The following is a 26,877-nucleotide window of genomic DNA, read 5'->3' as shown; positions in this document are numbered from 1 at the left end:
AGGAATGGATCAGCAATAGATCTGTGAACTTGAATCAAGAGTATTATTGAGACTGTCATCCAGTGCCTAAAGACAAAAGCATAATTACAATGAGAAGGTCATTTTTCCAAGCAAAGGACAGTTGTAAACTGCCTTTACCAGGCAAAAAATCAGTATTTGTTGCATTGCATCATTGAATTATTCATCAAGATCAGACTCTTTCTTGTTCAATTTACTTTGTCATTTTCTTCTAGCTTATTCTCAGCAGTTTGGATGAAAATATAACAGAGTAGCACCTGCTTACAAGTGATATTCAATTCATTGGATGTCTTTATTGGCAAGACATTTGCTTTGGTCCAAGCTAAAATCAAATGCTCTTTGTTTTAATGGGACATTCATGTTTTATGGACAAATAACTAGAACTGGTGTTATGATATTGTTCTGTTAACCTCTTATTATTTTAGTGATTTATTTCAGGCCTTTAATTTAGAATAAACAAGATTTGCTCATGGAACAGATCCTGCATTTTACTTCTGTTCTATATAGTATCTGTTGAAACAAGTAAGTGTTTTCCCAGCAGTAAGATTTGATTGCCTAGGAAGGTGTAAACATTCCTTTTTCTGAAATTGATCCGTGTGTATAGGTGAAAATAACACTCTCTTAGGAAATTCTAGGCATGGTTAGATTGTTTCAAGGCTCTAGTTAGAGTACTGAAATGAGTAAATAATAATTTCTGTCACTTCAAAACCTTTTCTTGTTATACACAAGTATATAGAGATACTGAAGTACACAAGGAGATCAGAATCCGCCCCCATATGTTCCTCTCACCATGATCCCTTTTTTTTTCTTCTTTTGTTGCTTTCCCCCATAATTTACTTCGTTTGCATATTTTAGTGTTTCATGCCATGGTGCCTGAGTCAATTTTCTTTTGAATAATTAAACAGGTACATGCCCTTGGAAAGTCATTGCACCCTTTATTGCCACTTAATGTGTTAACTGCGAGGAATTGGGAAAAGATGTTGTGCAGTCAACAGTTGACTGCTGTTTTATGCAAGGGTTGAATATAACGTAGTGAATGGGACCCAGAGAATGTGCTGGATTTTAGTGCATGTGGTGAGCCGCATCTCAGGTACCCAGAGGATACACCCAGGCTGGAAAACCTTATTCTTTTCCTATTTCAATGGAAACCATGAGCAGCCTCTTTAAAAAAGTAATAATAAAACAAAATAATTGATTGATAGGGTTAGTGGCTATTCAGTGGTATCCCATACTTAGATGGGGCTGGGTTTTAGGTGGTGGAAGGTTTTGGCCTCTGCAAAAGAAAATTTGAAGTTACAAACTAGTCATGAGTCCTCTGTGCTGTGAGTTTGAGGGAATGTGAAGAGAGAGAGGATGGACATGAGGAGTTTTGCAGCTTCTTAATGAAGGTAACCGGGGGATCGTGGTGGATAACGCCCTCTGAGCTGCTCTGGGGGTGGCTGGGTGAACAGGGATGTTTCTGTAAGCACTGGGGAGCTTCATGTTCTCATTAAAATCCCAAGGCAGGTGAGCCTGAGTGTTGCTTTACTACAAAGGCAGCTCTAATGGTGATATCGCGCGAATTTGTTAAAGTTGTGCTGATTTGGATAATGGAGTCACTGTTTCTATTGTAGGAACAACAAGTGCACACCATGGTAGGCTAGTGACAAAACATTCTTTGCTAAATCGCATTTAATTTTACTATTGCCTGGTAGTCAGGCTTTTCTTCCCCCTCTCCTTTTGCTAGTGAATACTCTTAATTGTAAACGTATTTCAGTGTCTTTGGTCACTCTAAATGACATTAAAATGTCGTTTTGCCTTCATTGCTCATTCAAGCCCTACTCTTTGCAATTTGGATGCTGCTAAAAACTTGTATTGATTTCTAAGTGGGTGTTTTCCTGTAGACAGGACATATCTCTGCTTAAATGTTACAAAATAAACCAAGGCAATTTGTGTTTTTCAATGCCAACAAACAGGCTGTTGGGATTGTTTGACTCGTTTCTCAGTGTGCAGCGAGTGCTGGGGGGGAGATCCCAGCTGATCTGGTGCAGGAGTTGAAATCGCTGTTCTAGCCATCAAAGGCAGAGAATTCTTCTAAAAATCAAGACTTCTGCTCTGTCAAGCTTGAGGAAAAAGCACAGACTGCAGCTTATGCTTTTGATATTTGGGTTGACTAATAAATGTAGAAATGGAAGGAACAGGTTATGACAGGGCGGGTTTGGATTCAGTGCATTTATTCAGTGGAAAGGGACTCCACCCATCAATAGGGTTCTCTTAGCTTGGCCTTTGGAAGAGCTCACTGTAGAATCACCCAGCTGTGATTAAAATTTCCCTGTGCCAGTGTGGCTGATGTGTTCACCCAGATGCTAAATGAAATGCGTCCTGTTTGGTGGTTCTTCGATGGGAGAAGACATTTTAATGAAAGAGCAGCCTCTAGAACTAAAGAGATTAACATCTCAAGGAAGGCTGCAGGAGCAAAGAACACCTAAATAACGATCATTGGTTAAAAGGCATCAGTGCCTCAGAGATAAAGAACTGTTAGAGATTGTAGAAGAGATTATCAAAATCCCTCAAAGCAGACAGTGTTAATGATGCAGATCGTGAAATGTGCGGTGACTGAGATTTGAATGTGTGTTTTGATACGAATTGTATGATCGCTCATCAACAGCTTCAGACCTGTTGTTTTTTTAGAGTGTTTTCTTTACTGTCTGAATTAAGTATGTCAGCTCCGCAATCTGTGGCAGGTTAATTGAAATGCAGTGAGAGTGCAAAATCTGAATCAAGCATGAGGTTGGAAAACTTTGTTCATTGTTTTATTTATGCAGATCTCTAAAAGTAACCATGTAGTTTGGGAACTGTTGATGAAATTAATGCCATTCTCCATATTTTTTAGATAGGAAGGGTTTGGGCTGTGTGGTGTCTAAAGTAACAATTTGAAAGATGTCATGTTTGACCGGACTGAGTGAATGAATAGCAGGAGCTTGAGGAATGTCTTATTCTAGTATTATCATAGTTACTTTTCAGTGTCCAGTGATGGACTTCATCTCACTTGAGTGAAGTTCTGGAAATGGCATGGCGAAGGTACCCCAAGATAGTTTTTGCTCTCTCTCTTTTCCTCATAAACTGTTATTTAATTTTATGTGTTTGAATTTAGTGACATTTAATGCACATTAAAGGAAAGGATTTATAGTGCTGCCTAAAGCAAAGGGTATTTCAGGCTTGTTCTTTCTGAGCTTTTCTTGCTGTTCTGCCAAATCCACATGCACCTCTGCCTGTTAGAAACCTGTGTCACACCAGGCCAGAGCTTCTAATTGGGCTCCTTCCTTAATATCAAATATATCTTCAGAGACTGTCAGCAGGAGAAAAAATGAACAAACACGAATTTGTAAAAGCCTTTGAAGTACAGTATGAGGGGTCAAAGACATTATTTCTTTCTCCTCAGCTGGACTTTGCTGTGTAGGGGCCTGTAAGAAAGATGGGGACAGACATTTTAGCAAGGCCTGTTGTGATAGGACAAGGGGTGATGTTTTAAACTAAAGGAGGGAGATTCAGGTTGGACATGAGGAAGAAATTTTTTACAGTGAGGGCTGTGAAACCCTGTCCCAGGTTGCCCAGAGAGGTGGTAGATGAACCATCCCTGGAGACATCCCAGGCCAGGCTGGACGGGGCTCTGAGCAACCTGAGCTGGTGAAGATGTCCCTGCTCATGGCAGGGGTTGGATGGGATGAGCTTTGGAGGTCCCTTCCAATCCAAACCATTCTATGATTCTCTGATGGCAACTAAGGCTGGTTCAGATAGGAGGCTGATCCACCAGACCTGTGTGCACTAAAAAAGAATAATTGTTTTGCCATCAGAAAATTTCCTCACTTTCCAGGGGCATGAAGTTATTAGGGTGTTTGGGAGTGGATATTTGTGTCAAGGGGTTGTATTGTTCAGGACCCAACAGTGTTCCCTTCCTAGGCCTAATATTTCATTTAAAAGCAATTTGCCTGAATAAAATATGCATGATGGGTGAACACAGATGAGCTCTGTTAATGTATTCTAATTAACTTGCTAAAAATATTTTAAAATCTTAATAAGCTTAAAGAGACTTTCTGATGATCAGATGCAATGTTAATGAGCATGGTATAAAAACATAAGAAGGTATAGTAGATAGCTGATTGGCAGTTGCAGTGCTGTCTGTATAGTTAACGTTTTTCTCGTGCAAAAGAAGGATCTTTGCGTTAAATTTTAGCTTTTGTCTTGGGAGCTAGTTTCTCAGGATCTATTTCTGGAAAGCTTAATGAAGAAAACATTAAAAAAAGAAAGAAAAAAAGAATTTACCTGTTTGATTTTGGGCGGAGTGGGGGTTTTATTCCTTAATTATGCTAAGGACATTTATAATAAAGTAACTGCGTTCTTTGTGTTTGGGAGAGTGACTCTTTTTTTTATATATGCCATAAATCTCAGATTGTAGTTCTTTTTCTCTGCAGGCTATTAGGTTTCTGCAGACTCTATTTCATTCCTTAGCACCTATAGTTGCTTGGCAACAGCATCCGATTTACATGAACCCAGCCCCGTGAATGAATAGTTACCTGGAACCTTTCTGCACAGAAACGCTGAGAAATGTAGCAGTTCTTCCATTCAGTGTGACAATCATTGGGAAATATTAATTGCTTCTCTCTATTCATCTTTCTTTAGCCTTTATTTCTCAGTGAAAGGGGGGAAAAAACCTGTATTCTATGTTTAGTTCTAGCCTTCCAGAGGTCACAAAATTAATTTATAAATAATCCACTCAGAAAGCAGGAGGTTTATTAATAGCAGAAGAGTTCAGGAGTGTTTGGAGCCTCAACTGGTAGAAATGGTCCCCAGTGCTGTACTATGTAGAGGCATTAAATAACCTGCCGCAGTCACATATAGAAGGTTCGTGTGGGATTTTTTTCTGCTACAGTAAGTTCTGTGTAGTCTTTAGGTAGGAGAAGGAACACATCTTTCCTACTCAATGTACTTGCTTCCCTTCTTGGCATATGGAATTTCTTTGAGCAAGCAAAATAAACACATTTTCTGGCTGCCTCAGCCTGGTGTTCTATGAGCAGGTACACCCTCCTATCAATTCATTTCATTCTTGCCAACTACTTTACAACCAGTAGGTTATTTCTATTGAGAGGAGTAGGAGGTATTAAAAAGAAAAAGCAAGAAGAAAAGTTCTTCAGCAATACCAGACATTGAAACAGTCTCACAGGACTAGAAGAAGAGCTAAAGGCGATTTTTGTGGGTGCCAAAATAGTGAATGTAGTAATTATTTTGAAAAATCTTGTAAAGAAAACATCCAAATTGCCTTGTTTTGTAAGTTCTTGTCTGGTTTTCAACTGGCTTATCCTTTGCAAAAATAAAATCATACTTGGGCCTGGACTGTCTTGTGTTGCGTTTCTAGAGGCCGTTGTTAATGTTGCTGATAAGACGCAAAGACGGGTGCTGAGGGAAGCAGAGTAATCCTGAGATCTGGTTTACAAATCTAGGTCCCAAACTGATTTTTCCCCAAGTTTGTGGTGGTTTGGGTTTCTCTGAAATCAAAGTACCTGTCAGGATGTTCTTTCCTCTTTTCACTCAAGTGACATTTAAGGTCGGGTCATGGCACTCTGTGCTTTTTAATGATATCCTGTGGCTTTAGGTAATGCTGAACTTGCAGCTGATTATTATTATATTTTCTCCCGTGGACATGTCTTGCGACTGATGCACAGACTCTGTAGATTAACTAATGCAGAATCGAATGCATTTGTGATCTAAGTAATGAAGGAGCCTTTGTTCTATTCTTGGTTGTTCTACTGATTTTGTGCGACCTTGGGCGGCTCATTTATCTCCTTCCTTGCTTCTCTCATTTTAACCTTCGATGGATGGTGCCATATGTTGATTCGCCAATGTAATTTTCTGTTTCCCTTAGAAGATTTGCAAGGCTGAATATTGCTGTGTATGAGGGCAAAAAGTTTGTAAAAATGAAACAAGGGTGGTTTTTGTGTTTCTAAATAATTCAGTAGCAAGCATTATTTACTGATGGTGTGATCTGTCAAGCCACGTGTGGTAATTATACACATTGGAGTTGTGATAGGCATGGAAGGGTGTTTATTTTGCCGAGTTTCAAGCACAAATTTCTCATTTGTCAGGATATTTGGAGGAAATACCGAACTGTGCTGCAATGCAACAGAGCACTTTAAACAAATGTTGTTATTAGTCAGCGGACAACATCTAACATAGCAGTGACCTCTTTTAAAAAACAACAAAATTTCGGGGAACGTCTTGCATGCTTCTGACTTGGGGTGAATGTTTCACCTCCAGTCCTGAGAACTGAGCAGCAGAAATGGAGTTTGCATCTCCAGGCATCCCAGAGATGTTGGTGTGTAGCTCAGTGCAGAGCCCTCTTGAACACCAGTTTTTATAAGCTGGCATTCTCCTACTGTATATTGAGGCAGGCAAGCTGACATCATGCACTGTCAGATATGCCTGGGACAGACATTTTTAATTCTCTTACCAACTCTTGCTCTTTTTTATAGTGGTTTCAGTGGTGAAGATGTTTCTGCTAGGCACTTGTAGTATACCAGCAGCATTGAGCATCGGTGGTTTGTGGTCTTGAAATTATGCCTTTTAATGAGTACCAGAACTTAGTATCCATAGCTTATCAAAAAGAAAGACAAGATGCAATTTAGCTGTGGTCTGTAAGTGCCAAGATGTGCAGGGGAAACCCAGTTCTATGGTAATGTTTTAACTGGAAGGCGAAAGCCACAAAGATCAAGTGACTAGAAGTTTAAATAATAAAAATCTAAATTATGGGAAAAGTGCAAATATTTAACTTTATAGGTCATTAAGCATGAAAATGGCCGGTAGATACAGTAAATTCTTTGTCGCTTGGAGTCCTTCAGCTGAGATTCTGTGTCCACTCTGACCTTTCACATTTTTTGAGCTCTTGGTAGGTTATTAAATAGCTGGGTGTGATGGCCAGAATTCAAATACCCGGTTTGGTTCCCCTCTAGATCTTGTTTTCAGACTGTTACCACCAACTTCAGAACATTTTTTTGAGAGTCAATTAATTTGTCACGTTGGTTCCAGATTTCACATTTATTTGCTGAATGGCGGGAATTCCAAAGTGGAAGGTGAAGGTAGAAGTGTTGCCAAGAGCCTATGAATAACTGTGGAAGTGTGGAGTAAATCAAAGCAGGTTGTGCTTTGTTATATTAAGCCTTTAACTGGAGCCCCAACTATTTAATGGATGTTTGGACAATTGCTGAATAGTTTCCATGGTGATCAGTATTTTTCCCGACATACCATTTTTAAGTTTCACAGTTCTTACCATATCCAGACTTTGGATAGCAAAAGAGGAAAACTTGGAGTGGCCAAAAAACAAGATGTAAGCCAATTCTGTTGGTATGTGAACCCATTTTAGTTTACTAACTCATTAATTGTATTACTTTTTTTAAGGAATTAATTCAAAACCAAGAACTTACAGAAGTTAGAGACAATGAGGGTTTATTAAATTACTTCTAGCAATAATGTCTTCAGGAAAGGACTTTTCCCCAAATACATTTTCGGTCTCGACCAAACAGATGTTCAGTGGTCCTTGTAATTTGTCTTTCATCTCCTTTCACAGAAAGGGTCTTCCAAAATATTCCCCCTATATCTCCAAAACCTTTTGTTCTGAATCTGCTGCATTTCTCCCCCTCTTGCTGTAAACTCTAGTGCTGAGTTGTGGATTTTCTTTTTTATACATTACCATTGGAATTTATCCCAGGCTTCATCAAAATACGCTGTCAAATAGAAATCTGCGCCTCATAAAAACCAAACCAAAAAAACCCAAACCATAGCGAATTCATAAGCAATTGCAGCTCGGTGGTATTTCTGCAAGAAGTGCAAATATTTCAGAGGTCTTGTGGTGAGCGTGTCAATGTTATAACAATGTTATGACTATTGATCTGCTTGTTCCCAAATAAGTCTTTAACGTTCATGTACCAAAGTTTTCCTTGCTGTATAACTCTGCTGAAGTCAATGAATTTGAATTCCCAAAGGGACTGTATATTGAGTAGATTTTGTTTCCTATGGTACATATTAGGCTCTTTGTGGTTCTGGGTAATCTGCAATTATTTAAGGTGCTGTTAAGAGAGAATTTCTGTACGTGTTTTTCTATGTTTATTTTTTCTGAAAGCTTTGTGTCAATGTTACATTTTAAATTCATATCTGAAGCGAGCTCAACCAAGAGGATTTTCAGAGTTCGGTAATTTGCTGTCTTTAAACAGGTTGTGAAATACAAAGTTGTCTTTCTTGAAGCAAGGTCTCAGAAAAGCCAAATTTGGCATCCTCATGTAGAACAATTTCTGCTATTAGGAGTTGCTTGAGAACATAAGGTGACCCAGACGATCAGTAGCGTATGAGTCTTGACTACAGATACTATTCCTACCCCGTTTTACGTAGGTGTGTGCGCATCTACCCATTTTACTGGTATTATCCTTGCCTTGCAGCAGGGTGATCAAGAAGCATCATGCAGTTCCCCCCTGCATCATCGTAGAGACTTATCTAAGTAGCATAAATGTTGAGAATATTACCCATATTTGTCATTGCTCCTGAGAAAATCGAGGCTTTTTTCCCCTGTTGAATTACAGCTGGTACGATAGGAGCTGTAGCCTCAGAGGCTGATGATCAATTCTATCCTTAAAAGTTGTTTTTCTTCCCCAGGCGCTGCATTTAATAAATAAGAAGAAATTCTATGTCTTGAGAATTTCTGATGTACGTTCGAGCAATTGAAATCCTCAGTGAAATTAAAGCACGTTAAGAAACATGAAAACGTCTTTGCTTAAAAGTAAGGTTTCTTCCAAACAAAATGATTCTAAGGAAACTGCCAACCTATATGGCATATACTGTTTGCTTTTCTTGCTGATGCTTCAAAGTGAAAGTCAGAGACACTTCTAAAAAATAGCTTTAAAATAGCTTTTATGAATAACTGGATTGCTTTTAGAATGGTAAAAAATGGCTGAATTTGTTTGAATATTTGACTTCAAGCTTGTCATTTATTCACTGGGGCAGTTGTAATGGTCTAAATTAAAAAAAAGAAAGGGATGATTTAAAAAATAAGCGTGCTTCAGTTTGCATTACTTTTACCTCGATCAGGTAGATACTTTCTAATATGCTGAAGGCTGGTTTGTGGCAGCCTTTTATTTCTGTGCTTGGAAATAGTTGGAGATGTCAGAAGCGGTGCAGCACAAGGAGGTAGAGAAGCAAGTGCCTTTGGACCCAGTCCTAGAACTCACAGGCACATAAAGGGCGCTCAGTGCCTTGTACGTTTTCATATTTAAAAAGGTATAGACAAGAGAAACCTTTTACCAGAGCGGGAGTTGAATTTCACAGTCTTTACATGAATAAGAAAGATTAGCATGAATTTTGGAAGAGTTGATATGCAAGGAGGACGATTTTGGAACATTTGTTTTATAAATGGGACAAAATAATCACATATTCTTGTTTTGTTTTTCTTTAATAAAAAGCTAGAAAATACTTTTTTTTGAAATTATAGTGTTTGGAGTTAATCAGAGGAAAAAAAGGAGGGGCCGATACTTTTCTTGTTGCTTGCAAATTGTAAATTGCAGTTATTCGCAATCATGCTTATAGCTGGCGTGGGTTCATGTGCATAATCAGCTGCTTTTTGAATGCATGTTCTATTGTTCTGTTTTATTTATGGATTCAGTTGTGATGAGAAAGACGTTATGAATTTGTTTGGATGAAGCCTTGGAAACGTCTTTTAGGAGTTCTGAAAGTCAGCAAGCGCCTGGAGTTTGGGGTGCAAGCCGTGTAGTAGCGCTGGAAATTGAGATTTAGAAGTTGAAGAGTTTTCAGCCTCAAAATGGAAGGTCAAATTCTACTTTCGGACTTTGCGGTGCATGAGCCAGCAGAATTCTGGCCTGACAGAGCCACATTGTCACCATCCAGCTGAAATGTTGCCAGATCCAAAAGCCCCGAGGTCAGGAGTCATCCCATTGATTTTTGGCGTCCAGACCCGTTAGCAGAATGATCTGACCCCGCTTCTGGGGGGTCCCTCCAGTCTCCTTGCACAAATGATGTGGCAGCAGACTTTTGGTGCTAATTATCAGTGCTAACATTCTGATTGATGAGAGTTTGCTTATGTGATTATTTTTCTTAATAGCTGCGGTTCTGTGCCAAGAGCATGAAGGGGGTGTCGGGTGGCTCAGGAGAGACTCACCCCGGGTTACTGGTTCCACTGTCTCACTTGTGGAATCCCCTTGGGCAACACTTTTTGAGTCTGGACTATAATCTTTGTTTTTCCCACCGCTTTTTGTCTTACTCTGCTCAAACTGTTTGCTTTCCTGGGAAGATTCTGTGTTTGTAAATACACAGTGATGCAGAACTTCAGTATTTTTGAGACCACTCACAACAACTGAACACAAACGACAGTAATTTCTCTCCTCAGTGACAGATTTATTTCTTTTTCCCCTATGTGCCTTTCAAGGAAAGTAATATTTTGGCTGAAAACAAGAGCCAGGAAATGAACTTTACCATGATTCAGTTCTTGCTGGATCTGTGTGAAAGGCAGAATGGGGGTTGTTGTGTGAGTAGTAACACCCATGGAGTGGGCTGACTTCTCAGTCTTGTGTGGGAAAGTGCCTTATGCTCAGTCTTCACACATCAGTGAACTTCTTTACTTGGGTCTTCCCCTCTCCTCCTGTCCAGTGGGAATTATTATTTTAACTGAATTTAATGAGATCAGTCACCACGTTCCACAGCAGGTAATAGATCTGCAGATGATGTGCGTATTGCAGGGTGACACCACGGCACATGCAGCTGTCAAACATGTTCTACACAGGGTTAAAATTCTCTATCAGCTCTTTAAAAATCATTAATTTTTAAATAGGAAGGAAATCAACTGGTTGGTTAGGTACTTTTAATTAAAAGGTGTTTAAACCTGATTCAACTGTCAAAGAATTGAATTCATGAAATATGTTTGCTACAGGATTTTTTTCTTTTCAGTAACACTGTATTTACATTCTTATTGTGCACTGCCGTAGGGGATAGGTGGTAGCTCCTGACAAATTCAAACACAGCTGGCTGAGAACACCACTAGTGATGGATGAAGGATGTCTTTGTTAATGCCTCTGTATACATAAATGATGGGCTTGCTTTATTTATTTATAAGATGTATCCAATTACGCATCTCAGAGCAAATGTCCACTGTTCAGTAAAGCACACAATATTGGCATTAAAAAGACAATCCCTGAAATCAGTGGTCAATGCATTTTCCTCACTCTATGGAGAGAGGTCAAAATTAGAGATAAATCTAAAATTCAGCAAATTCAAGTAAATTCTTTTGGGACCGACTGCTCATCTGTAAGAAGTGGCTGAAACTCAGCCAGGGGAGCCGTTGTCTCTGCTTGGGCCGCACGCAGATCTGTGTCGGGAAACAGGGCACACTTGGGTTCACCTGGGATCGCTCTTCCACCTGGTCTGGATGGACCAGTCCCACCAGTACAGAGGGTCAAACCCAGTTGTCAGACAGTGATGGCTGAAGTTCCCCAGGCTGTTACCTACTGGGATGGGTTTTGGTGAAGCGAGCCTTCCTAATTATTTAATGTAGAGGAGTATGAATGATTTTGCCCTTCGTGTAGCTTTATCCTAGGTTTTACTTTGTTTTGTTTTTAATCTGTGTACGTGCTGTTGTACTCACAAGCTGATCCAATTTAGAACTTGAGTTGTCCAACCCACGCAAGAAACTTCACAGTGTAAATTGAGTTAGTTTCTTCTATCAAGTAGGTTAGCTGTATACCGAAATAATTCTTAGTATTTTGCTACAGAAGAGTTAGTCTGGATTAAGGTAGGTGTGCAGGTAGTCAGGGTGTTAAACGCTTTCAGGCTTAAGGTCTGTTTCCCCTCTTTGTAGATATCTAACTCAACGAATAATAGGGTAAATGCATACTCATGAGTGATTTCCATAAAATAGCTAATGCACTGTAAATTAAGCCCTGTTTTTCTTACAGTAACGTGAACAGAAGTGCTCTGAGCTGCACCTCAAACCCTGGGGTCAGTTTTGGGCCCCTCACACCAAGAAAGCCCTTGAGGTGCTGGAGAGAGTTGAGAGAAGGGAACGGAGCTGGTGAGGGGCTGGAGCACAAGTGTGATGGAGCAGCTGAGGGACCTGGGGGTTCAGCTGGAGAACAGGAGCTGAGGGGAGACCTTCTGATCTCTGAACTGCATGAAAGGAGCTTGGAGCATGGAGGGGGTTGGTCTCTTCTCCCAAGGAACAAGTGATAGAGAAGAGAAAATGGCCTCAAGTGGAGGTTCAGATTGGATATTAGAAAAAAATTCTTCCTGGAAAGGGTTGTCAGGCATTGGAACAGGCTGCCCAGGGCAGTGGTGGAGTCACCATCCCTGGAGGGGTTTAAAAGGCATTTACACGAGATTCTTTAGGGACATGGTTTGGAGGTGGATTTGGCAGTTTGAGGTTAATGGTTGGATTTGATGATCTTAAAGGTCCTTTCCAACCAAAATGATTCTATGACTCTATAAATTGATAGTGTAACCAAAACCCAAATCTTCTGACCTTGCAAGCAGTAAGTCTCCTGTCCAGTCCTCCATTTTTGATGCAAACATGTTTTCTGTTCCAGGGGCATTGGAACCAAGGAGAGGCACATACTAGCTCTACCTGGCCAGTTGGTTACGCTGCAGTGAGAGCAGACAGCAAATTACACTGGCAGAGCCCTGAAGTGTTTGGAAAATTGTGCACACAAGCCCTCAGACAGAGAGCTGGCATGCAGATGGAAGTGTGAGAAGCAGTTGAGCTGAGATATGTTTGCATTTTCCACAGAGGCGGTTGCTGCTTGGCTTTCCCACTTTTATATTGTCCACCATTCATTCCTGATGGTGGTAGCCCAGCAGTTTATTAGGCCCCTTTCCAGAGGCAGTGCAGAGCAACCGTGCATTATCCTTTGGTTTTAGCTGCTGCAAACTATAGCAAACATGTTTGTTTGTTTCTCAATCTGTCTTGCTGGCTGTCTATGAAAAGTTGTGTTTAGATGTTGTATATGGTAGCTCTGCAAGAATTTGTATTCACGACAAGGTTTAGCAAGACTGAATTGCAACTACTAGGCAAATCCTTTGGAGTCCAGTTTGGTTTCCAGGCACAGAGACTTACTAGTTATTTTTCACTGGTTTCTGTGCTGTTATGTTGTTATAATCTTGGCAGGGATCTGTCACTCTTTGTTGGTATAATTGAAACTTGTTTTCCCCGAGGAATCACTCTGCTGTTTGCTTTATTTGTTTACTGACATTGACAGAGATTCTAATGGCTTTTAAAACCCGATTGTGCATCACTGAATATCCTCCAAAGAGGAAAATAAAATTCAATTTATCAGTAAAATAGGGTCCCCCATGCAATGCTTTGTCTGGATCTTAGACTCCACCTGAGCACCCAGCTGGGGTCTAGAGGTGTCATGGTGAGCTGCATCTTCTCCTTGTTTCTAATTCTGTCTTCAGGGCTTTTGTCACTAAGGTACTTGAAAGGATAAATGACTAAGTTATTTAGGGCATCAGTGTAAGTTGACCACCTTTGCCTCATAAGAAATAAATTATCTTCAGCTTTTACTAAAAAGGAGGTTAAAATAACAAAACAATAACCACAGTAAAATTCCCCTTTTGGGAGGGTACGCATGATGGTATCACTTATTAATGTCTTAAATCAGGGTAATTAAGTGTCTAGATTTTATTAATATGCAATATCAAAGTATTTATGCATTTATTTTTGTTTTAAGCCTTTAAAGAATTACAGTGAGATCGTTTGGACTACTCACATTCCTAATGCCTTACTGAATTGTGGTTATGGGTAGACGTATGGCTTGTTGCAAGCTGTGCTCCAGAGGAGCATGCACACAAATAAGAGACACAGGGTAGATATTCAGGTATGTGACGAAAAGAGTGGGCTTCCTTAAAGGCTAAAGAGTGCAGGATAATTTTTTAACACCCCCAAAGCTGTGGGTTTGCTTGGATGAAGATTCAGATATCTTTTTATTTTATTAAAGTGATTTAGACCATCTCTAATTACCTTTTGCACACTTCCTTGTCATTCAAGCGTATAGGGATTGCCGAGGCTTCAGTGAACTCTGACTGTGAACACCACAAGGAGATAAGTTTGGAAGATACTGCTGATTTTAAAGGTTATCTGTCAGTTTGTATATATACAGCTAGGAGCCAAACCAATCTGACCTCAAATCAGAGCTGTAGAATAATAACACTCTGCCTTTCTTATTGTATATCTCTCTTGCAAATCCCCTTGACTTTGATAGTGCCATAATAATAATAGATCTGCAATATTTCTGTTACCTCTTCTAAGGAAGTGCTCTAGTGCGCCTTGGAAAGGTGGGTAATTAGTCTTATCTCCTTTTTTTACAGAAGGTAAATTAGAGATACAGAGAGAACCCAGACCATCTGACTCCCACCTCCTTGTTCTCATTGCTTGGTTCAGTAGTGCAAATCTTGACAATGTGCACTTTCAAACTGATCTGTATGTTGTGTTGCCTTGCAGTGCCCAGAACAAGGATTTTGGCTACTGGTGGCGCATCCCACAATAAAAAGATCTTGCAGGTAAGTAGAAAATGAAATCCATTGGACTGAACCTGCAGTTACATGTGCATTTTTACTTTAATGTACCCAACCCAAATCACTGCAGGCTTGCAGGAAGGTGTGGACATGGGATTATGAATCTGCTGTGGGTCTTTGGGGCTTTTCCTCAGGTTTAGTGTGAAAACCATTAGCTCAATGCTAATTTTGTATTGAACTTTAAAGGTTTATTTGCATTCAACTAGTTTTATGGAAGTGTGTCTGAAGCACTAATGATTTCCAGGTCTCATCGCTTGCATCAAATCAGTCAGCAAAGAAACTGAGAAAAACTGGCTTGATAGAATGCCTGAGATTTTTGTAGGTTTTGTCATTCAGATCAAAGTTGGACCATGGATTTCAACAACAGAGGGATTATGCTGGTGCTGAACACACAAAAAAACTCTCACCCCAAACAAACGCCAAGCCTCTGCCCTTGTTATTCTGAATATCTGTTCCTTATTAGCATTGTGTCCCATACTGGAAGGAGGCTACACTTCTATATAGTTTGGCCTCCCTCTTCCCACCTTCCTCCTCTGCTGCTCTTGCTGTGCATCCAGCCCTGGTTAAGATCCTTCATCCATCTTCTCAAGCAGAGAACCACATTCTCTCTGTTTCTGCCTGCTGAGATCTGGCAAAGCCTTACTCACAAATGGCAAGAGGCCTCTCACCCGGCTTTTGCCATCACAGAACGTTTGGTTTGGGAATCCAGTTATCCGTGATGTGGTGTATGATCTGTCAATCCTGTGATGGTCAGGGAAGATCCAGTCAGTGACAGGGCAAAGGAAACCGGGTGGTGTTTTAACTTATCAAATGTAGATGTCTCCCTCCAGGTGAGCCCAAGAGCTCTCTGTACTCCACTGACTGCCTCGATGGGCTCCCCATTGATGAGAGGCTCCAACACTCAGGCTATAGGTAGACATTTACACCTGTCTTAGTCTTGGCCTAAGTCCTGGCACTGAAGCTAGTCAACACAAGGTCCCTTTCCATCAACTACAAAGAATCTAGAGGCCAACAGCAACTCCAAACCATACTCTTTGACCATTGCAATCATATGAAAGAAAGGTCGTCTGCTCTACAAAACCTGAGCTGGAATAAATGGAGAATAAATTGAAGAGGAAAAACTCTCTCTCCTGAGGCATCTAAACCACGTGTTTGTATAACCATTGGTTGTACAGCTGATTGGGACACAACAAATTTGGCATGTTTTGCCTGTAGATGTCACTTCTCTTCATCTGCTTTGGTTGTTTTGCTTTAGGAACTTGACGTTGGAAAATTAGCTGATAGGTTAATTGCTAAAAACATTGGTCCCTGCTGGAGCAGTGCTGCTAAGAATATGTCAGGAGAGAGATTGGATTAATAGATGAGTTTGTTTTTAAAGATGTATTTCCAATTTAGGTGCCAGGAGTATTTCCTTACTGTAGAATGAGGGCAGAGAACTGAATGTTCTTATAACATGTAATTCTGCAACATGCACAGCTGAAAAATTGTGGAGAGTGGTGGCTGTGGTGCTGCTTCTTCACTTGTAACAATACAGCTGCTTTTAAAACTCATTAGAAGTGTCTTAAAATAATATGATCAATACAGTGTCATTCATTTAATTCAATCACTGGTTAATTGGATAGTCCTTTTTAATTTAATCAAACCCTCAGAAACCATATCAGTTGCATGAAGAATAATAGCTTTCACCCTTATCATGGTCAATTTTGGATAATTTGTTTGAGGGCTACAGAAGACTATCATTTAATTAATCAACATTCGGTAACTCCCATATTTTACACTGCAAAGAAGGCAACTTAGGAAAATCTCTTAAGAAAATATAGTAGGGCAGCTTTTTCCATGGTTCTCGGAAGCTTTTTACAACATATATGGTGCTTGATTAATGACCACATGAAACACAGTGAAATATTTTTAACAGTAAAACCTCTAACAGTTTCTTTTAAAATTATTCATGAGCAAGACTACAGTTTCAAATGACTTTCTAAATATATGAACTTTGAATAATATGAGTTTTATAATCAAGTGGCACAAAAGGTAGTTGTTATTTGTAGTATTACAGCACTTATTAGTATTCAGTATAGAGTAGAGCTATATTGTATAAGGCTCTGCAGAGATGCCAAATTAAAAATAAGGACCTGTATTGTCCAAAGGATTGTACAATTCAAGCTTAAAACAAAAAATACCTATTGGAGATGAGGTGAAGAAGCAGATGGGGGATGTACTGAAACAAAACAGTAGCACTGGCTGGCAGGGTGGGCTGTGGAGCCAGCGCTGTGACCTTATAATTTCCAGAGGGCTTTTTAATAGATACCGTGATTAATTTTCCATTTGTCCTCTAGCACTGAAGCTCATGTATTGCTCAGTGCTTGCTTACAAGTGCAGCTAGGCAATACTGACTTAGCTGTCTTACCAGAAGAGAGTGTTTGAAGCTCAGGCTTTCCCTGGCTTCTAGTTAACAACCACCCACTTTTATTTAAAATGATAAAAATTGGTGATTTTCAAAGGTTTTGATTTGCAGGTTCCCCACAGACTTTCAGAGGAAGAGGCAAAACCCTTCAGAAGTGTCACATACTATTTTTTTCAATAGCGTATATGGACTGAACTACTTAGTCATCTTTTATGAAGCCCTGGGGCCCGTGATCAGTAGGGCTGTGAATTCCTGGATGGGGATTGCAGATCACTGATCCAAATGGTTTGGATTCCCGGACACTCTGGCCTTATTTTAGTCTTGATTGTGTGGCTGTAAATCGGGTGATACAATGTTCCCTTTGGCAAAACTAATAAAACCAGCACAAGTTAAATCCGAATTGTTACCTGTTTCTTGCGTTGCTCAGCCTGAGGGGCACCTGCAGTCCTAGGGGGGATGAAACTGAAATGGAAGGAGTTAGCTGAGAATGTTTTTGGAAAAGTGTTATTGAACCTCCTGTGTCCCTATCCAAATACATCTTGATTTTTCCCCTTCTGTATCAGTTTTTCTAAACCTACACTGTGAGGAAGAGCACATGGACTCTGGGAATGCCTGGTGTTGATTTCAATGCAGAATGACGTGTGGTCTAATAACTTTAGTATCTGTTGGATGCCGTTACAAATTCTTTGCCTGTAAAATTTTCTTTGTCTTGCTTGAGCCAAATTGAGAAGTGTCTTGATGTATCTTGGTAGGTAAGTTTCCCTTGAATACAGGAAAATTCCTGGTAGATGTGTCATTCTTCCTGCTAACCTAACACGACAGCCTTAGCAGGCCTTCTTACTGCTGGAGTTTTTATATTATCAAAATTGAGAACTGAGGAGCAGTGTCTGGTTCCTCTTTTCTTCCCACTTGTCTCAGCCATAAACGCGATGGAAGAAAACAGGCACCAGTTGTGGTTCCTGAGCAGATCTCCTTGCCCTGCTTGGGCAGATTGTCTGGGCTTATGAGGGAGACGATGCTTGAACCCAGACTTCTCTGAAACTGTAATAAGGAGGTCCAAAGAAACATGGGACTTTGCTTCCTGGCTGCAGTTCCGTCTCTAGCTCAGATTTACCAGTATTCTGTTGTGTGACAAGTTCAGGACTCGTTGCTTGCGGTGCTTCTTTCTGTGGGTTCCCAAATACTTGGCTGGGGTGTACGGTGGTTATTTGTTTTCCTAAGACGTGGTAGGGGATCGCTTATCCCTTGTCTTTCATGGACACGTGTAACTGATGCTTTGATACTTCTCAGGTCCTGTCTGATGTGTTCAACGCACCGGTGTACACCATCGATACTGCCAACTCTGCTTGTTTAGGAAGTGCTTACAGAGCAATTCACGGTAAGACTGTAAGGAGTTTCTTCTGAGCGGTACGGGCATTTAATTTAAGTTGGTTAATACTTTGGATTAACATTACTGAAAATGAAGGGAGAGCAAAGCGATGTGGATTGGACTGGAAGGTCACTCAGGTCAAAGAGGGTTTTTTGCTTTTAGAATGCGTGGATCAAGGTCAAGAATAACATTTACATTATAATTCAAGTCTGGTGGTTGCTTCTCAAACAAGGGATAGGGTGTGTAAAGTGGTGATACTGACAGGGGCAGATCTAGGACCTTAATGTGTTTAGTTAGTGCTTCCGTGTGCGGACCCCTGGAAGAACAGAGCCAAATAAAGGTCTTTGTGTAGCCTGTGGCCCCGGTCTGTGGAGCAGGTTGTAAACTGGATTTCTGAAATGGTCAAACCAAACAAGAGATCAGCCCTAGCGAAGATCAGAGAGGGCAGGGACGACAGGACCAGTAATACTGCTGGCCAAGTAAATATTATTAAACCTATGTGTATCTTCCAGCTCTTAAATGTCAAGACGAAGGATATGCAAGGTGTCCTGGGCTCAGCACTCAAGTATGCACTTTCTCTTGTAAAAGCATAAATCTTGGGATACACCAAGGTTCACCAGTCATTTTGTTTGCCGTACCACATCACTCACTGTAATGCAACAGTCCAAGTCCCAGGTTTAAAGTGTTAATTAGCTTATATCTATTAATGCATGCAGGTGTATGTTAAGGGTGGGCCATCAGCCATTTAAGAGTTGAATCCCAGGAAAGAAGTTTTATTCACGTATTTTAAAACAGTTTCTAATGTCTTACAGCTAAACAAATCAAGGACTATGTATCAAATTCTGAAGTCCTTATTTAGGGCAACTTTTGTTAGTCTCAGTTTTTGTAACTAGAAGCTTTAGAATTTGGACCTTAATACATGGATAGCTTCTGTACAAGTTTCTGTAAGATCATGGGATTGCAACAAGCATGGAAAAGATAACATCAGCCATCAGAAGAAATCAGCCAAGTTTTAATTTTGGAAACAAATTCTACTGTCACATTAAAGCATCTGAAGCCTACATGCTCTCTTGCATTTGAAAACAGCACAGAAAATTGCCCAGCCCAAACTTGAGTTGATGTGTTTCATGCGCACAGCATCTGTATTTCCAGAAGACACAGTGTTTCTATCAGGCAAAGCACGCTTTTGCAGGAGAGCGGAATCAGTATTGTTACATTATCAGTATGTTAGAAGCCACAATGGGACTGTTTTTCCACCTTGGGGCCCAAGTTTCCAAACTGCTTTTCTAGGTACTTAAATTTTGCCTACTGCATCAGAAGCCACCAGAAGCTTCCCTAATGCTACAGGCAGATTCCTTGCCCGTGAATGGCAACGTGGAATCATTCAAGTTTGTGCAGATATTTTGTATGTACGGAAGATGTGTATTCCCTCTGCCAGGCTGGCATATGAAATCTCCAGGCTTGTTTGACAGGGCGTTGGAGTGAAGATTTCAGATGCCAGGCTGATGCAGGGACTCCGTAGCTCAGGTACTGTGCCAGCTGAGCCCCAGGGGTGTGCTGTGTGTGTTTCTAAATGGCATTTTTGATGGATGCTTTCAGCTGACTCACTTTTGGCCAGGCAAAGGAATTGAGTAAAAGTGAAGACTTGCTAATATAAATGAAATATTGATGGCAAGGGCTCCTTAATAATATTAGAGTGTACATCTGCAAGTAGGGTGTTCTACAGTTAGCCTGGGGTTCTTAGCTCCTGAAATGCTGCAATTCACCTGTAAAGCAACATGTGGTAGTAGCAGAACTCTCCTATTGTTCTGTTTCCATTTACATGAATATATTTAATAATTTGTAGCCTATTTTCTTGACAGTGTTTTCACTTCTCTTCCTTTTTTGTTTAGTCAGATTTTGTCTTGAATCCTTCACTTCCACATATTTTCATTGCTGTTTGCAGCACTGTTATAACCATAAATAATTACTGATATTGTCGAGTAGCGTTTCTGCTGCTTACCTATTCTCCAGGGTATGAACTGAGTGATTGGCAAAAACTCAATCACAGAGTCCCCACTTCCCAGGCCAGTGTGTAGGAATGTAAGATCTTCTGCCATTTATCCTTCAATCCTGAATGCTGACCTGACCAAGGAAGATCAATATAATGTATTAATTTGCCAGGGAGTCAAGGCACATCCCACATCGTGCTTTTTGCATTGATCAGGGTTGTGATTCTCATTGCAGGGCTTGTAGCTGAGACGAATGTGTCCTTGGCCGATGTCGTGAAATTAGCACCGGAGCCTCGATTGGCTGTTACACCGACCGCTGGGGCTGAGGAGGTGAGCAAGCTTGGAAATACCATTTTTCTTCTCATTTTCTGTCTACTTCAAAATGTAATGGTTTACTAATTCTCCTAGTAAAATAGATTAGTTTAAGAAATATTTGGTTATGCAATTCTTATTCCTTGTTGTAAAGATAGAATTGATTTTTGGGAGGTCTTTAGTGTTTTAGTGATGCAATAATCTGATCACTCCATCCAAGTCTATGACAGTGATTTTTCCTAACTGGGTGTAATCAGAGAGCAAAATCTCTTCCTTAAGGGACATAAAAAGTTATAACATAGTTCAATTTGGACACATGTCAGGCAGGTTGTAACTGATAATATTGACAAAATAGTCTTGTTTGCGGCAGGCAGCATGGAAGAAGGCATGGTGATGGTGCTTTCGGGCCTCTTGGAAAACATTCCCCAAAATCCTTCCTGTCTGATATTAAACAATTGTGTATCTTGCAGCTCCCAGTTGGAAAGTGTGCCACTTGGGAGGATTCAGTAGGCACAGTTCTTTGGTATCATACTCATCCTGGGAATTTCAGCACATCCGAAGGTGAAGCTTGTGCTTTATGGGGCAAAATATAAATTAGATATTTTATTGTAAAGCAAAATAAATTGTCATTTCTTGCTAATTATGCAGTTCTAGGCCCCATAAAACCAAGGAAGGAATTGTTGTCTCAGGCTCTCCAGTGCAGCCCTGAACATCTCGCTACGAGGTGCCAAAGGCCTCGGTTTACAACAGCTTCTGAAATATAACGTCTAGTAATAAATAAACAATGCAATATAGCAAGATTCCCAGAGAACAAGTTTAAATAAGCAAAGGTGAATCTACCTCTGTCTTCAGCTGTGCAGAAACTTCTTTTACATCAACACAGCCTTACACTCTCCATTTATGAGATTTGGATGTGCCCTAACTGCAGGCAACAAGGTTTTAAAGCTTTTATTTAAACTGGGAAATTAATGATCTGCCAAAACTACTAACTCCCAGCTACATGTGTAGTGGAGCACCAGATATCATCGTGAGTAATAATAGAAATGATCACACTGCATTGTGCCTGCCAGCGTATTATTTAATTATTAACTGAGACGGAGGAGCTCAGTAATCGAATAGAAGTCCCCTTCAGAAATATTAAGACATTGAATAATTTAAACTTGATTGATCTGATCTCATTTACTCAACCTTCCCCCCTCATTTTAAAAGATAAAATAATTAGCAGCAGTGGCCTGTGCTGTGTGTGTGTTGCAGCTGAAGCCTTCCGCAGGGAATACACTTCAGGAGCAGATCCCCAGTGTCTGATTCAACCTCACGTTGCTGCCCTGTTCACCCCCAAAATGCTGTTTGCCGAAAAGCTGCCAGGTTGGCTTGTGTGGAGGTGGGGAGTGCTCAGAGACCTGTTTGTGACCCCCCGGTGCTGCTTCAGCTATAAAACTCAAGGACAGGGGATACAGCTGTCACTCACAGGGACCTGCACAAGCAACAAAGACCTTGTGCGCTTGCAGGGGCCAAGCAAACCCAACGGGAAGGATCAGCAGGGAATTCATTTACCTCTTTCTATTTTACTGTCTGCATAAAATGGCCTGGAAGCTAAAAGAGTTAATTATCTCCCTCTCGATACTTTTCTTCTCCTTTTCCACTTGGTTAGACCTGGCTCTCATAGCACATCTTTTTATTGGTTTTAAATGATGTACAGCAGTGAATTATTGCCCCAGTCGATAGGAGTGAATGATGAAGAAGGTAGTGGCCAAACAGCATGTGAAGGAATAGGCGTTCCTGCTCCTTAGCTTAGCTTGCCAGCTTCATTCCATTAAAAGCAGCTTCTTGTAATTATGTATTCCACACTATTTTTTTTTCCTTCCTTTGTTATAACTTTACAGTTGATGGTGGATTCCCAGGCTAGTTTCATGGCTGTGAAACTGCAGAAAGCCAGAGGGCCTGTCAGTAATACAGAGTGTTAGCATGAACACTGCAGTAAAAATTCATAATGTGATGAGTCAGTTTGATTCTGTTTTTTACAGAGCTGCATCTCCCTGTCCATCCAATTTCATTCTGTTGAGGTTAGAGGCTTTCACTTAAATGACGGTTCTTTTTATAAACTTCAAAGTCATCCCGAGGTTAAGTTCTGTCTCACTGAGGAGCTCTTGTGAAAGAGCCTGGCTAACCAATGTGAAATTCCCCGGACCCCTTCCCTGCATTTTTTGGATGGCTACAGCTAAATCTTGGCAGGATGGAGAAAAAACAGGTCATAACACAGCAATCTGCTCCGGTTTCATCCTTTCTTCCAGGTATAGGTTGGAGGCAACATGTGTTAAGTCATTGGAGGGAGGTAATTCTCATACAGACAGAGGTCAAACAACAGCTTGATGCAGCTTCACAGCCAAAGCTTTTGCATGCAGTAGGGCTTTCCGGCAACCAAAAATGCAAGAAGTGTTTCTTTGGTTGCTGAAGGATCATTTGTGATGAGTGTGATTTCTAAAAGGAAAAGCAGGGCACGCAGAACAGCTCTTCTGGTTCAATCAAGCTGATGGGCAGGTAAAACAGAGCCACAAGGTGGGAGACCTAGAGCTTGTGATGGGTGATGAGTTAGTAGCAACTGAAGTCCCGTAAGTTCCAACTTGTCAGGCAAAAAGGTGACTTTATCTTGTAGCAGGCTAGCCTGCCTGGAAGAGACCATTTCCAAGAAGATAAATCCTTCTCTGTGGCTATGACCTTAAGTCTCAGAGCTGCACCTCATTGCACAGTGTATTTGTAGGGTGTGGGGGCTCACCCAAGTTGAACTTGTTTCTGATTCATTCAAGACCCAAACAAGTCATGAAGTATTCTGGTGCTAACCACCATGGTGGTAGTCTTTGGTCACTTACTCAACCGGGTTATCTGAAGTCAGTCATCTGTGGGTTAACCTGATGAATCCTTCTCCCCTGTTTTCAGAATAGAAAATATTAACAAGTCATCTCACCCCTTTGGAGCTTCCTCTGTCCCTCAAGGAAGAAGATTAATCAGAACCACTAAGCATGACAGAAATAACCAGGAGATTCTAGAGCAATAAATATATGTTAACCGACAGAAAGAATCCATTATTCCAGCATTAGAATTCAGCTCTGTTTTGGTAATCTATTAAAACAGAGATGGTTGGCTAGTTGGTTAATTAAGTAAAAAAAGCATGAGAGTGAACGTGATTATCTGGAGTTGATCAGTTGTGTTTATACAAGCTGTGTGCCTGTCATGTACTGTCAGATTTAATGTAATAGTGTCGTGTAGGGGTTTGTAGGCAGAAGGTGTAGTGCAGTTCACTACCTCTGGATGTATAATTTTTGATTGCATTATTTGCTCTACTGAGATGTATAAATCTTGCAAAAATTCAGGAAGGGAAAATGTAGACATAACAGGTTTTCTTTACTGTGCTGTATTGCCTTGTAGGTAGATGTATAGAAGTGACCTTATTACCCAGAAAGGTTATAATGACCTATTTATTGATTTAAAATAATGATGGTTTTGGTGAGTTAGATTTTGGAGGGGGGAGGTTGTTTTCTAGAACTGGTTTAGTTTAGTAATTTTCTGCAAAGTAGGTAATAACAACACAACCACAAAATACAATAGGTATTGATGGGAGTTTGATTAAGGTGATTTGTGTAGCCAATAATTTTTTAAAAATCTATTAAACTGATTAATGTAGGCTTACAAAGGGAATATCTGAAGTAAATCAAGTGACAGTTTGAGGTGTGGTTCCTTGGAGGAGTCTTCAGAGTATTTCAGGACACTGTCACATTCTTTCTGCTTTAAGACCAGTCTTTCTGTCTTAAGAAAGATGAAAAACTGCTATGATGCAAAAATAAAACATCAGTGTCTCTTGATTTCTTAAGCAAATCTCTGAGTAATTTGAGTTTGGTTTACTCAAAAAACCCCCCACAAACCTATCAAAAGTAGCAAGTGTTTGTGAGAGACTGATTAATTTAAATCTATTCAGGGTAGATTAAATGTACTCGGGTAGATTAAAATTAGATAATCATCAGCATCATCTTTTTAATTTGTAAATTTTGAATTGCTCCAGTCATTGGCTAACGTAACATTGCAGGAGTAGAAGGATCCATGTGGATTGTCACTTGTAGTAATAATTTGTAGCTGGTTTTGCTTTTGGATGGCGACAGAGACAACACCCCCATTGTCCCAGACATTGTACAAAGAAACAGTAAAATCCCCATTGAGTTCATAGGCTGGTGTGATGGTGAGATATAGTCTGAGGATGACATATTTGATTCAGAGTAGAGAGCAAGGTAACATTTCTTAGAATGCATTTTCCAGGGAGGGCAGGTTAAGTTATTCTCTGTTATAATGCTATATTTATCATTAGCACTTTCTTAGTTATTCATGGGACTGTCAGAGTGTGGCCAAGTTGTCCCAAGGGAACAAGTTTAGGGTTTGTAAATGAAGCCACCAGAGTACTGCTGATGTTGTGGAGTAGGCTATAGAGATAAGCAGGAGAAAAGGCCATAATGTAGCAAAGACAATTAAATTATGGACAATAATAAGGTTCATGTTGTGATACATGTAATTACTTTTGTTAAATATCACGGTTTGATACATTACGTTTGAGGCTATGACAGGGAGGGAATTTATGTTCCTGAGTTTTTATGCATCATTGAGAGTTCTTTATTCCCTTTGGGCCTCAATTATAAAAATAAATCTATATAATGGCCTCAGGAAAGAGGCTCCTGGAATGGCTTAGGAGGAGCTGCCGGAGGTTCCGCGGGGGCAGTTCAGTCGCGGCGGATGCGGAGAAGCATCTTTCACAGCCACACGTGTGCGCGCTCAGGCCGGGTTCTCGATCCGCGCAGTTCAGCTTTTCTTCTCTGTACTTCAAAGGAGCTGCACTCCTGTGGCCCCAAATTTCAGCCGGTGTCAAGCTGGCGTGTAAAATACCGCTTGTGAAAAGCTTGTGGTACTGCTGTGCATGTCGGCCGTGATGTACTGGCCAAATTACAGCCAAATTCCCTGAGGAAGAGGAATTTAAGACTTTGGCTTTACCCGAAATGAACAGGGATAGAATACAAGGAATAACCTTTTTTTATTATTATTATTATTATTTTTTTCAGATGGCCCATAATGCAGCATTTGTTCACGCTAATGGCTGGGAAGCTTATTGCAAATGCCTGAATTTTCTCGATTAGCAAGCTAAGTGCTTAAGTCAAACAGGAAAAGAAGCTGTATCAGTAAATGCTCAGTAAATTATTGCCCCAGTAATAATCAGTAAACAAGTTCATTTGTTTTGACACGTTTTAATTTAGGGTGATGTATTAACAATAATACTTCCCAGCTTTCCGAGTAAATGCGCTGTTGTGTATTTTGTGAAAATACTGCTGGGTTAGTAATATGGAGCCTGCTTTCTCAGTGACTGAGCTCGCTCACCAAAGCAGCTCTGTTGTGCTGAATTTTTGTTGAGAAGTGCCTGGGATTTACTGAATTTATAGAATAGCAGAGTAAGAAATAGCAAGGTTTAAATGTAGATACTTCAGTGACTGAAGAAGCCATTTTTGTTTGACATACTGATAGTGCCAATATAACCGTAGTTGCCTGCTTAGTATTTTGTTTACTCTGATGTGCATATTTAGCAGAAATGAGAGCAATAGTGTCCTTTGGGAACATGAAAAGTATATATATATGTACTTCACCAAACCCCCAACGCCCTTTATGTAGTCGGTTAAAAATACCATGCGGAGTCATGTAGCGTTTCATAATAGTGGTGCATTTTATTTTCTAATCACATAAATCTCCACAGATCTCAGTATCGCCTCTGTGGAGAAGAGGGGTTGGGCTACTTAAATGTTAAATGACTTGCCCAGTGTCACTGAATGAGTCTGTTGCAGAGATAGGAGTAAGTTCTCTGTTTTAATCAGTGTTAAGACACAGTAAGGTTCAGTTAAATACTGTGAGATGGATTTAAAAACTGTCCTGATGAGGCCTTGGCTAGCGAACGGTGTCTGTTTGCATTTGCTGTAGGTGCTCCTCCCCTTCTTCCTCTTAATGTACTTAATCTCTTCAAGAATTGTGCTTTAGCTTCTGTAACACTTGGTTGGTAAAAGGGAAGAGTTGATCAAAACAGGCTCTTTCTGCAGAATTTGTCCATTAAGTCGCTCTCACCTGTCGTGGTGGAAGTGGGAATGAAGAGATAAATCCAGGTTTCGCTG

At 40.4% G+C, this 26,877-nt stretch overlaps 1 protein-coding gene across 5 annotated transcripts in view; it reads left to right on the top strand.

Annotated features, from left to right (window-relative positions):
* Nucleotides 1–26,877, top strand: part of XYLB (xylulokinase) — a 110,214-nt gene that overhangs the window by 81,364 nt on the left and 1,973 nt on the right. For all 5 annotated transcript variants that reach the window (XM_021301190.2, XM_065050392.1, XM_021301191.2 and 2 more), the window contains 3 exons: nucleotides 14,540–14,598; nucleotides 18,308–18,395; nucleotides 20,613–20,707. In XM_021301190.2, coding sequence (XP_021156865.2) covers nucleotides 14,540–14,598; nucleotides 18,308–18,395; nucleotides 20,613–20,707 — 242 coding nt within the window. The remainder of the gene's footprint in view (nucleotides 1–14,539; nucleotides 14,599–18,307; nucleotides 18,396–20,612; nucleotides 20,708–26,877) is intronic.

Source organism: Columba livia, chromosome 2, assembly GCF_036013475.1.
Source record: "Columba livia isolate bColLiv1 breed racing homer chromosome 2, bColLiv1.pat.W.v2, whole genome shotgun sequence".
In the NCBI taxonomy this organism is placed as follows: Eukaryota; Metazoa; Chordata; class Aves; order Columbiformes; family Columbidae; genus Columba; species Columba livia.
The sequence above is the reverse complement of the archived record's forward strand: the minus strand, read 5'-3'. Positions and strand labels throughout refer to the sequence as shown.